Genomic DNA, 12,578 nt, shown 5'->3' on the forward strand with positions numbered 1-12,578 from the left:
AAAATAATTCCTTTCTTTAAGTACCACATGAAAATCTTAATCTTCAGTCGTAATCTCATTTGCTAGATTTCTTGTGTGACTCTAACTCTAGAACTGACAAGATGTTTATACATAGAATGCACTAAAAACGACCCATTTTTATGAAGGGACCAAATGAAAACATCTCTCCCTTCAGTAAGGTTGACATTCACAATTCTACCCACTAGGCTATGCCATTCTAATAGCTTATCGCCCACTAATGATCTCCTGAAAGATATATTGAGTGATGTTGCATTGAAAACCTCAGCCACACTAGCGTGTTTTTCGGTACTATATTGTAAAAGTTTGGATACTAGGATTTTAACGTCCTATTTCCAAACCATGTATCTTCCCAAAATCTAGTTTGAGCTCCTGATTGCACTTCGAATCTTCCCAATTTAAGAAAGTCCTCTTTCACTCCCATCAAACCCATCCAAAATTATGAATCCCCAGGTTTCTTATAAGTTATTCCTAAGGTAACACGGATTTCCAAATCTATAAAGAAAGACATATATCATATAATGACTCTACTGAAGATATTGAGATCTATTCCTTAGTAATTCTTGACACATTCCATCCACATTGTAGAGTTTAAAAAGCCACTTACTCAGTAGGCATTTGTTTTGTACATCTAGGTTCATGATTCCCAAGCCTCCCTAGTTCTTCGGTTGGCATAGTATCTCCCATTTTGCTAGTCTATATTTTTTCCTATGTTGATGGTACTGGCAAAAAAACCGTGACCTGAAATGTTTAATATTTTTGAGAACTACCCTCGGGACCTAAAAAATGAAAGCATGAACATCGGTAAGCTGGATAGAACAAAGTTAATCAGCACTAGTCTCCCCCCAACAGATAGCATTTTTCCTTTCCATCCACTTAATCTTTTTTCCAATTCTATCTTCAATTTCCCTCCGGTCCTTATTACACAATTTTCTATAAAGCATTGGTATAGCCAGATATCTAAAAGGGTAGGATGTAGTTTACAACCAAACAAAAGAGAGTATGCAGACTCATGGTCTCTTGCTTGTCCAAATCAGAAGATTTTGCTCTTGTAAAAGTTTATTTTAAGACCGAATAACTGTTCAAACATGCATAATAACAGCTTCATGTTCTTTGCTTGTTCAATATCATGGTTCATAAAAATTATAGTATCATCTGCATATTGCAAAATCGAGAGACCATCTTCTACTCAATGTGGTACCACCCCTTTTACTTGTCCTTCAATTTTGGCCCTCGCAATGATGATTGCAAACATGTCTGCCACTATATTAAATGGTATGGGATTCCCCTTTTGTCTAAAAGAACGAACCCATCTGGTCATTAACTTTGATCCCAACATTTCCACCTTTAGTAAATGCTTTAATCCAGTTACACCAAGTCGATGAAAACCCTTTCATTCTTAGAATTTGTTGTAGAAATTCCCATTTCATATTATCATAGGCTTTCTCAAAATCAATTTGAAACTCAATTCCATTTTGTTCTTTGTATGCAGCTCATGTAACGTTTCATGTAAAATAACAGCCCCCTCCATGATATTTCTCCCTAGCAAGAAGGCTGTCTGTGACGGTCCAATGATTCTTTGGGCTACTTTAGTAAATTGGTTTGTGACTACCTTAGTGAAATTTTAAAGCTAACATTCAACAGACAAATTGGTCTGTATTGCTGAATTTGTGTCACTTCACTACTCTTTGGTAGTAGAATAATTATCCCGAAATTTAGGCTGTGTAGAGGTAACAAGCCCTCATGAAATTCCTCAAATAGAGCCATCAAGTCATCCTTTATTATATTCCAGAAGACTTGATAAAACTCATGAGGAAACCCATCAGATTCTGGTGCTTTATTCTGTTTCGCTTTATTCTGTTTCATCTCGAACACTGCCTCGTTTACTTCAACCTCTGTAAATCTTTCAATTAATAATGCATTTTCCACCTCAGTAACTTGGGGAATATCACTTATAAGTGATTCATCCATAGACATGTGGTTTGTTTTTGGAGGGCCAAAAAGTTTCTTATAAAATTTTGTGATATACTTTTTAAGCTCTTCGTCCCATAGCATTACGGTTTAACAATAGATCATGTCCATTGATTTGACTTGAAAATGTGAGTGTACTGGCGCAAGGTGAGCATCGTAGGCTTGGAAGTGGTTGAAGAACATTTGACTTACGATGGTACCATAGGTTTGTAGGTGTACGTTTAAATCATTATTGCATACTTGTTTTTTCTTCCAAAGGATTATTGCATACTTGTCGTTAGCTAACTTTGTCCACTATATATGATGACTACTGTATATTTATGCAATACGTCAGCATATAAAATCCACTACAGTTGCAACTACTAAGTACAAGGCATCTAAATGAAACTTGACTTTTATGCGATGCTTCAATATTTTTTTTCTTTGCAAACATAATATTGACGCAATATGTTCGCATACATACACGTATGCTAAACGTATGAAAGGACGCACGCATGCTCTACGCACCTCAGAGAGGAGAGACCAGTACTCTCTCCGTTCCAAATTACGAGTGATTTTAATTTTCTTGAAGGGTTAAAGTATCTCAAGTTTAATCAAATTTATATAATAAAGTACTAATTAGAGGATACCACACTGCACACGATAGATGCTTATGTCTTGCATGCATGCCCCCAATCCCTCTTACCCACTTTTCATCATTAGACAAAACGAGCAAACACACTAGCACTGATTAATCACCAACACTTAACCAAAAGCAGACCATAATAAGATGAGCGAGACCTTCTCCTGACTTTGAGATTTTCTTGGGCGCTTCAGACCACACGACGCGTGGCACGCCGGAAGAATTGTTCCGTTAATAATGAGCCACGTACGTGTCATGTTCAGAAGGGTCCAAGCAAGCAAGGACCCAAAGTTTAGAGGACCTCATGACAATTATTCCACACTTAAGCTACCACTAATGACAACTAAGGCCCCCATGCATGTCAATCATGGCATGTGTGATGGGGTCGTGCAAGCGTGCAGCTACATGCAGAAGGGGCTCATGTGAAACGATGGGAGCGCATGCGCCGGCGCCGGCGGAGGCCCACCGCTGCAGTTGCTTTCCGGCGACGACGAGCCTGCCGAGGCCGACGAGGAGTTGGAGCCGTCGGTCTTGAGAGGGCTCTGGCGGCCGGGGTTGAACGGCGGGATGTCGGCCGGCGCGGCCGGGGGCGGGTGGCGCCACCGTGGGAGCGGGCCGGCGAGGAGCAGCGTCTGGAGCAGTGGCCCGGCCGACACCACGGCCTCGACCAGGCGGCCCTTCTCCGGCAGCCGCCGCGCGAGCGCCATTTCTAGCTCCGTGTCGTCGGCGCATGCCGCGGCGTCCGGCGCGTGCTCGTCCATGGCGGCGGCGGCGGCGGTGGCGGCAGCGCCTCCGCTTCCTCCAAGAACGCCGGCGTGGAGGCTCGGCGTAGGCGCAGGCGGCGCCGCCGTGGCAGCCTGGGCCTGGTGGTGGAGAAGGAGCAGGAGGGAGTGGCAGTGTCGCCGGAGCTCGTCTCGCTCGGCGGCCGCGGACGCCACTAGCGCGGCGAGCCGCGCGGCCTCGGACTCCATGCGCCGGAGCTCCGCCTGGTGCGCGGCGCGCGACGCGTCGAGCTCCGCCAGCGCGCGGACCAGCGCTCGCCGGAGATCCGACGCCGTCGACGAGGCACAAGAGTCCAGCTGGCCGCCACCGGCGGCGGCGGCGTCGTGGTCGTCGAACGGAGCGCCACCGGGCGTGTAATCCCACGCGTAGGCGAGAGTGGCGGCGCCAGCGGGGGACTGGAGCTGTTGTCCGCCGTGGAGCAAAGGGTGGCCGCCGTGGTCTTCCATAGACGCGTTTATGTTTGTGTTGTGTTTGGGTTCTGGGGTGTTGCCAAATTGTGAGATGATGGCACTATGAGATAGAAATGGGTGTGTGCGTGTGTGTGTGATCTTGGTTTGGTGATGGTGGTAGGGTATATATAGGAGATCTTTTTTCTGGGTTTCTTATTTTTCTCTTTTAACTCTTGGTGGTGGTGTTGGTGCATTTTGTGAGTTGCAAAAAGCTGTGGGGTATGTGTATGTTGGTATTCTTTGTTTTTTTGCTGTATTAACTAGGACCTGACTCTCCACATGTGTGTTATGAGGTGTTTATACTGCCAGTTTCATACTTTTTTTTTTTGCTGATGTTGGAAATGTGGCAACATTCTTCAAATGTCAAACAGGGTCAGACCTGAGACAATACCATGACAGGCCGGGCTAACATTTCCATAATACCCGTATGAATGGTAAGAAAATGTAGATTGTTATTCTTCGTGAAAATATTAGTTTCCTCAGCACCATTTAAAAATTAGAAATAGTCAAGAATTATTTGTGAAACTACTACATAATACCATCACCAATGGGATATCATTGCTGGTTTGAGTTGAACCGGTGGTGACAATGTTTCACCGCTGGTTCGTGAGTAGTTGGCGCGGTGGACGCCGGAGCCGGCGATTAAAATGTATATTACCACCGGTTCCAACAATAAACCATCGGCGAAAGTCAATTCCACTTTCACCGCAGATTCGTAATACGAACCGGCGCTGGTATGGCTTTTCACCGCGGGTTAGTACTACGATCCGGTGGTGAAAATAGACCTAACGGTGAATACTCTGGTTCACATGAAAAAAATTACAACCTTTTCATTTGAAGTTGTCTGAAGGCAAACTCTATATTAAAACTTTGTAGTTGATAATTTTTTCATTTGAAATTATATATTTAGATGCCTAAATATTTGGTATAAGGTATCACACCTATCAAACAATCTAAAATGAAAACAAAGTCAACATCAAAGTTGTAGTACTCAACGAGATCTACAACTTTATAGTTGATTACTTTTTTATTAAAAATTGTTTTGATGTCTAAATATTACATATAAGATTCCGAACAACTAATACAAAAGGTTAGCATCCTTATCTAATTCACAAGTGGTTATATGGTGTGGTTGTAAAGAAGCTATGGGTGAGGCTTGAGGTTGTGACTTTAAAGCCCAGTGCCCGTACACTTGCTCATTTCCATGAAAAATATCATGTATCGCCCCTTCTGATGGGTGTTTGTGTGGTAGGTGCTTGGGTTGATTTTTATGCATTTTCTAAAAATTGAATTGGCGATAACCCTTGTAACATAAACTAGTGGTGATAGGGTTATCACTCCCTTCTCGAAACTGGTGGTTAATCACTGCTGACCTTTCACTGACGAGGTCCAAAACCAGTGGTGATAGGGGTTCTAGAACCGACTGTGGTGGGTTCTTTTGTAGTAGTGTAACTAGACATTGGTCATAAATTCATAGGGAAGCATGAGGAAGATATATGTTGCTATATTGAAGTTGATGATAAAACTTACTCCCCCATCCCAAAATAAATATCCTTTTAGCTGTCAAATTTTATCCCACAAAGAGTGTTCTTTTAGCTCCTTGTAAACCTCATATAATTAAAGCAACACTCACACAAATAAAAAAACATATGGAAAAAGCACATAGAGCCAATCAAATGATCAGTTGATGCTATTTCTCTGGTTCCAATGCATGTGCATTTATTTAGGATCCAAAAAACAAAACAGACATCATGATTTTCAATTACAATTAGTATTAGTTTTTATTGAAATTAGTAGGGAAAGCCCCAACCTATTTTTTATATAGTTTTTTATTCCATACCCGTTTAATGCTCCAACGAGGAGTTGAACCTAGGCCTACTGGACGCTACTCGGTGCTCCCTAAAGAATCTTTCACACAATTAGTATTAGTTATTAGGGGTAATATAGACATTTCTCACAACTATTAATGTGTTTGAAATTTTCTAAATAGAGGGAATACACCATAACTATTGAGTCGGTACCTAAAATTATTTGTAGGGATTAAATCTTTGGGCTTAGCGAACCAATGTGGTTTGTACAGCTACTAGTTTGCACTAGATATGTTCGGCATAAAAGTTGAAAGCAACATTAGTCAACATTGTATTCTCCTTTATATAGTTTCCGGGATGCAGCAAGTCATAAAAACTTGTTTTTGGAATGCCATATGTTGGATATTTTTGTGACCTCAGCACAACAACTAAGAGATCTACTTCTCACGCACATTTTCCACCCATGTACGTGATTAGGACTCATGTGTTATGCTGTTGTGCCTTACATGTCCTAGCTAGTAGTGGGGCTCGATCCTGCCTCCGTAGCTCTTATGAAACTAAGGGGTAGGCTATGCAAAATTTCATGTCAATCTCTAACACATCTAACTAATACCCAAAATACTGATAAAGAAGTTGGATGGGAGCAGAAACCTGAGATCCTGTTTTCACAGACCAAGAACCCTTTTCTTGAGATGGTGCAGCTGCACCAAGTTCTTCATCAACCAGGAGCAACAAGTTCCTAAATTGGTGAGGAGTACGACAACTTCATATACATCACCTTTGGTACAACTACACCAATATTATCATCTACTAAGGACACTTCCACAATGGCTACTAATGCTGGTATAATGATCTACCCACCAAATTCTGTATTAGTAGATTGATCCTGTTCTTATGTTATGTGATCCTGTGATTTAGGTGCTATATTATGTTAATTAGCAAATTCTAACACCATAAACATGAACCATTGAATCAGCTATCATATTAGTGGACGTTTATTCGACGAGCTATTGAATCCTTGAGGATGACCTAGTAATCTTCTTGGGATGATTTTTCCATGGTTGATTATTGTCTCTTTGGCACACTACATCTCGTCTATGCATACTTTATTAGTGGTCACTCATATGCCGAAGCTTCATTAACAACTACATGCTACATATGAATTGACCTCGCCATTTAGTTTGAGCCGTCCAAATCATATGTGATGTCAACTACTCCCTCCATTCCAAATTGTAGGTCGTTTTGACTTTTCTTGGTTCATAGATATTACTATGCATATAGAAATACACTATATCTAGATGCATAATAATATCTATAAACCTAAAAAAGCTAAAACGACCTACAATTTGGAATGGAGGGAATACAATTTTAGAATACTTTTAGTTATGCAAATAGTAAATTGAAGCATAGTTCTTTTTAACTTGAATAGTGGGCCAAGATCATTTATAGATTCTTCAATAGGGCTGCAAAACTTTTCACTTTATTCAGTACAATTGCTGCAATTAAGTCTGAGCTCAATTGACACCTTTCGTTTATTAAACATGCAGGAGAACTGCATGTCGATGCACCAAGACAGTTTTTTAAAGATTAGAGAGACACGATGCAACTCAATATGCAACTGTTAGCATGGAAGCAAATAATGAGTCATGAGTCTAAGTTGGAACTTACTCGGAAAGAAAGTTGCCTTTCTTTTTGAACCACCTCTTCTGTCTTGCTTTCTGTTCTCCTTTATCCTCTTTATGCAATGTGTGCATGAATCCTGTGTTTTCCACAAGAAGGGAATCCAAGATGGGAACTATATACCCTGCCATCATACCCTATCCGGCCAATCATGCATCTTGGTCCTAGGTTCTGCCTTCTGTCCCTATGCAGAACATGCATATCTCATATCATCCAGGCCAAGTCATCTTCATCCCTGCCAAACTTTAGCTTAAATACTGCAGCTAGACAAATAGTTGTTTACCTGTTTGGGGGTCTAGGGAAGGCAGTGGACTAATCTGCAAGTGGCTCAAATGTGAAGTGTCCTACTGATCTAATGTGTAAGCAACAAGAAGCTATAAAAGAGGCAAGCATGTCTGTATTGATTACATCTCTAACTTCTCATACATCACTTTCACAGGTACCAGCATCATAGAAAAAGATGGGCCAAACTAAAGCTGCAAGCAAGACCAGTACACACACATAGTATCTAACATCTCTGACTTGGGGAATGTCGGTATGTTCATCTGCATGTGTAGTTGTGAGTTGGTAGGCAGCAGGGGTGCCTGTCAGGTGGAACTTCAGATGACCTGTGGCACATGCATCTTGACATCAAAGTCTCCCTGTCTAACATGGAGAGAAAAGGTCAGATTACATAGCTCCTAGAGCTCCAACCTCTTGGAAAATGGGTGGTGGCGTTGTTGACAATATAGACCTTTTGGTTTTAATTTAGTACTTTCCTAGAAAAATTATCTCATAGGTACGTAATATATCGACATGTCTCACTGATGTGTGGGCCGGGCTCGATCCAGCAGTCCTTGAGATATTTTCCTTTTCATCTTGAAAACGATAGCTGAGCTGTAAGCGTGTGCTACTGTAGCTGTCACAGACAGAGAGTGAGGAGCAGGTCGGCTTAAATAACGAAAGAGGTGCTCGATCACACTAGATCATCAATGACACGAGCGAGCTAGAACTTCTTCAAAACTGACTTGCGCAACAAAACAGTCATGCATGCAAGGATCCAAGAATTGGTTTGGTACAATTGACACTAGGAAGTCCATGCAGCTAGAACTTCTTCAAAACTGACTTGCGCAACAAATTTGTATTGCAGCTTCTGTGGTTTACATAGCTGGGACGGTTGTGTCTCCGTTGAAGAAACCAGAGATAAGAAAGGGAGAACAGCTATACGTAAAAGCGGAAGGTCAAATGGAAACTGTAATATGTTGAAAATCAATGCAAGTGTGTGCAACAAATGAATTTGGTGGCATAAGACCAAATTTGCTTACCTCAAAAAAGACAACAAATTTGTTAGTCTAAAGATTTACACTCACGCATGGCAAGTGATAGATTAATTTCCGCGCATTAATAATTTCACTAAAACATCTTTAACAATTAACGCCTAGCTAGATAATTTGGTTGAATGGATTGCTAATAATCCGGATCATTCTTTTGTAGGAGTCCAGTTAAGATATGGACATAATTAAACTTTGATGTGCCACCTGTGGCATGCAGTGAGGAACCTTCTTTATTAACAAATCATTATATTTTGTTGTATAGCGTCCAGCTCAGCTAGCTCGGCTGCCCTATATATGTGGCCCCATGTCTTGTTCACAATAAAGTCAAGGGAGCCCCAATTTTCCATGCTGCTCCTTCCATTTTAAATTATTATTTATTTTAATTTTTCTAGATATATAGCTTTTGCCATGCACGTAGATATATATTATGTAGCAAAATTCATGTACCTAGAAAAGCCAAATCGAATAGTAATGTAGGACGGAGAGAGTACACAAAACATACTGCGCTCTAGACCACGTATTCCCTGTTTCAGCAGTATTTGAGGATGACCTCTCTTAGATTCCCACTACGGCACTTGAAGAGAGTTTCATGTAGGTACATGAATGCTATAGATAGCTATCCATTTGACCTTTTGGATTGGCATGTGCTGGTAATTTGCCACTTATAATTACTATTTTTTTTTCCAAAAGAAAGAAAATAATTGACCAAATTTATTAAAAAACCGAGCCAAAAAGCTAGCAAAGAACATTAGAGGGTAAAACGCCAACCATAACTCTCACAACTCACTCGAAATTGAGCTACTGAGCACAACTACACTTTTTTTAAAGGGAGAAAGCCAGCTAAACCACACAGTTACGTGATTTTGTTAGCGGCAGAAATCCGGCAAAACTCTAACACAATTATGACTACGCTGAGACAATAAACTCACTGACCTTAGCAACCTACCCCCTTGTTAGCACTGCCCCACATCCCCTCCTCGTCATGGGCGGATCCATGGCCATGCTAGCACTACAAGATATTTGAGTATCGATGATGATCAGTAATTGTCAACAAAAACTAAGAAGTTTTGTCACAGAAGTATAATATTGACGTTTTTGCTGCGTCATGTGCCGTCAGCTGCAGATCAAGCCCAGAAAATGCCAATGTCCATGCAGAAGAAGTCCACATGGTTCCAATTCGGCCCATTTAAGGTCTAACATAAGTCCCGGTTCCATGGTCCTCGAATTTGGACCTGCATTGATCCACAGAATTTGGGACTGTAGAAAAGAGTCACAATAGCCCATGGGCCTTGAGGCTCGGTGCTTTGGTATGGCAACTCTGACGTCCCTTCCTCCGTGCTCACGAGTCCGCCACGGCTACTGTGCCTGGCGGCCGCCGGTGGGCGATGGCGGCAATGGTGCTCTCTGGGGAGCTCCGGATCCGAGGCAGGCAACCTGATTAGAGCGCGTACTCATCGGGGAGCTCAACGGTACGCATTTGTCTTTTCCTCTTTCGTTTTAGGCAAATCTGTGCGTCTTTAATTTCCTCTTTCGTTTTTCTTTTATTTTTTAGATGTTTTTGGGAATTGCTCGGCAAGCCCAGTTTTGAATATTTCACCGATGGGAAGTTGTTGCGCCTTGTGACTCTGCAGGATGCTTATTGCTCAGTGCAATTTGGTTAACATGTATGCGAGATTTGGTCACTCTGCAGGATAACAAGTTAATAATAACCTTTTAATTTGTAGAATTCTCTCCAGAAACCAGGTGGCGGTCATCTCAAATGGTCTTGAAATATCCAAAGCAATGCTGGTCGGCTGTGTTTGAACTTTGAAGAATGCTGACCAGCTAAAATAGGAGTCCCACTGCCATGGTAGTGGTGGGAGTAAACCTGTTAGCTCACGCCTTTTGGCATTGAGGTGAGTTTCTCTCACATATTCTGATGCTTCCCTGCAAATCATGTGCTCTAGAAAACAGAAAATTATGTGACGGAAGATTGAGGTAGGCTATGGCTCACGGGTCACCGAATGATATGGTGATGCCTATCTATGTCACCGAATCAGTCTCTGATACATGTAGGACCCGAGTATCAGCAACACAATGGCTACCTGGAACAGAACCACCGATTCATACAATGACGCACATAAATGTGTCCGTTGGTGAAATGGCTAGTTTTTGAAATTGGGGCTATAAATACCACATCGCCTAGCCAATTGAAGTGTCTTAGAGCTTGGGGAAGTTATAGGTTTGATTTCCATACATAAACAAAGTGTTGTATCTACCAAAGTGCTCAAGAGAAGATTATAGCAATTAGCATAAGGCTTAGGTCCTGATTAGTGCTAGTTTAGACCTATTAGCTCATTGCTTTAGGGATTAACCGAGAGTTAGGCGATGTTTGCACACATCGTTGTTATTGGTTCTTGCGCGCATCAAGAGTTGTAAACCCAGGGCTTGTAAGTCTTGCGAGACGCTCCAACCGCATTTGTGGAGTGGCCACCAGTGCATGTAAAAGGGAGGGGAGACCCTTGGCGTTTTTCTCAAGCTCTACCAAGTGAAGAGTGGTGAGGAGCATTTGAGAAAGGCAAGGTGGAGACCAGCTTGTGCATGGGGAAGGACCTTCGGCTATCCGCAGAGTTCTTTGATCGGGGAGCTTACGCTCTTGCTCGGGCATTCCCTTAAGAAGGGATCCAACAACGAGTACTAGTGGAAAGCTTTACTTTGCGATACCACGGTAAAAATCATTGTGTCACCATGTTGGGAGTTTACATTCTCTACCCCTTTACATTATGCATTTCCTATTGCACTTAATCTTCCACTTGTAACTTTCCTAGAATTGCCATATGTGGTTTATTGGATTGCCACATCACCTGATATATCACTTGCCACGTCACTTGCCATGTTGTCTAGCATGTAAAACACGTAATATAAATGTATCTATGAAATTGTCTCTATAATACTTAATGCACAACGAAGCGTCATTATAAAATATGTCTATATTAGTAGTCATGTTTATAAATGTATCTACAAGATTGTCTTTACATTTCTTAATAGGCAATGAAACATTACTATCTACTTCCTCCATCCCAAAATATAGCTATGTTTAGACTTTTTCAAAGTCAAATATTTTCAACTTTGACTACGAATAGGGAACTAATCATAGAGACTAATAGCATAAAAATAATACTAGTAGATTTATCATGAAAACTATTATAATATGTAACCTTTTTTATTTGAAATAAATTATTTTTAGAGGTGTTGTTGGTTAAAGTTAAAGTCAGGTTTCTTTTAGCATGGGGTCAGGAGCCTGTATTAGAAAATGAGACTCTCGGTTTTGTTGTACTGATTGGGAAATCAAGATCAAATGGGGTTTCCTAATAACTAGTTTTTCAATAGTGTTGTAAAAGGTTATAAATTTCCTTAACAAGTTGGATGGAAACTTTACAAATATGTCCCTCCATCTCTAATTGTAGGTCGTTTTGACATTCTTAAGTGCCACTACTGGGAATGGATCTTTCATCGCGAGTCTTAGTACCGGTTGCATTCCCACCTGAGGCGGGGCGGCGGGTGGGCGGAGAGGCGGGCGGGCGAAGGCGGGCGGAGGAGGGCAGCGGGGGCAGCGGGAGCGGAGGAGGGCGAGCGGGCGGCGCCGCGGCGGAGAGCGAGCGGGTAGAGGAGGGTGGTGGGGCGGAGCAGGGTGGGCGGGCGCGGGCGGCAACAGGGGTGGAGGGCGGCGGCGGAGGCCGGCGGCGGGGGGCAGGGCCGGTAGGGCTGGGGGGGATTTTTTTTTAATTTTTAATGCCCTTTAGTACCATTTATTTCAACCGGTAATAAAGGCCCCCCTCTAGTACTGAATTGTCAGTACAGTTGGACAACCAGTACTAGAGGGGGGTTACCGACCGGTACTAAAGCCACATTTCCTAGTAGTGTGCGTAGCTTTTACTATGTATCTAAACATAAT

General features: G+C 42.0%; 1 protein-coding gene across 1 annotated transcript; it reads right to left on the reverse strand.

The window, feature by feature from the left end:
• Window positions 1-2,655: 2,655 nt before the first annotated feature.
• LOC140223334 (uncharacterized) lies at window positions 2,656-3,930 on the reverse strand. Its single transcript, XM_072295001.1, has one exon. The coding sequence runs from the start codon at window positions 3,838-3,840 to the stop codon at window positions 3,013-3,015; it is 828 nt and encodes a 275-aa protein (XP_072151102.1). The 5' UTR covers window positions 3,841-3,930; the 3' UTR covers window positions 2,656-3,012.
• Window positions 3,931-12,578: the final 8,648 nt, after the last annotated feature.

This window comes from Setaria viridis, chromosome 7, assembly GCF_005286985.2.
Source record: "Setaria viridis chromosome 7, Setaria_viridis_v4.0, whole genome shotgun sequence".
NCBI lineage: Eukaryota > Viridiplantae > Streptophyta > Magnoliopsida > Poales > Poaceae > Setaria > Setaria viridis.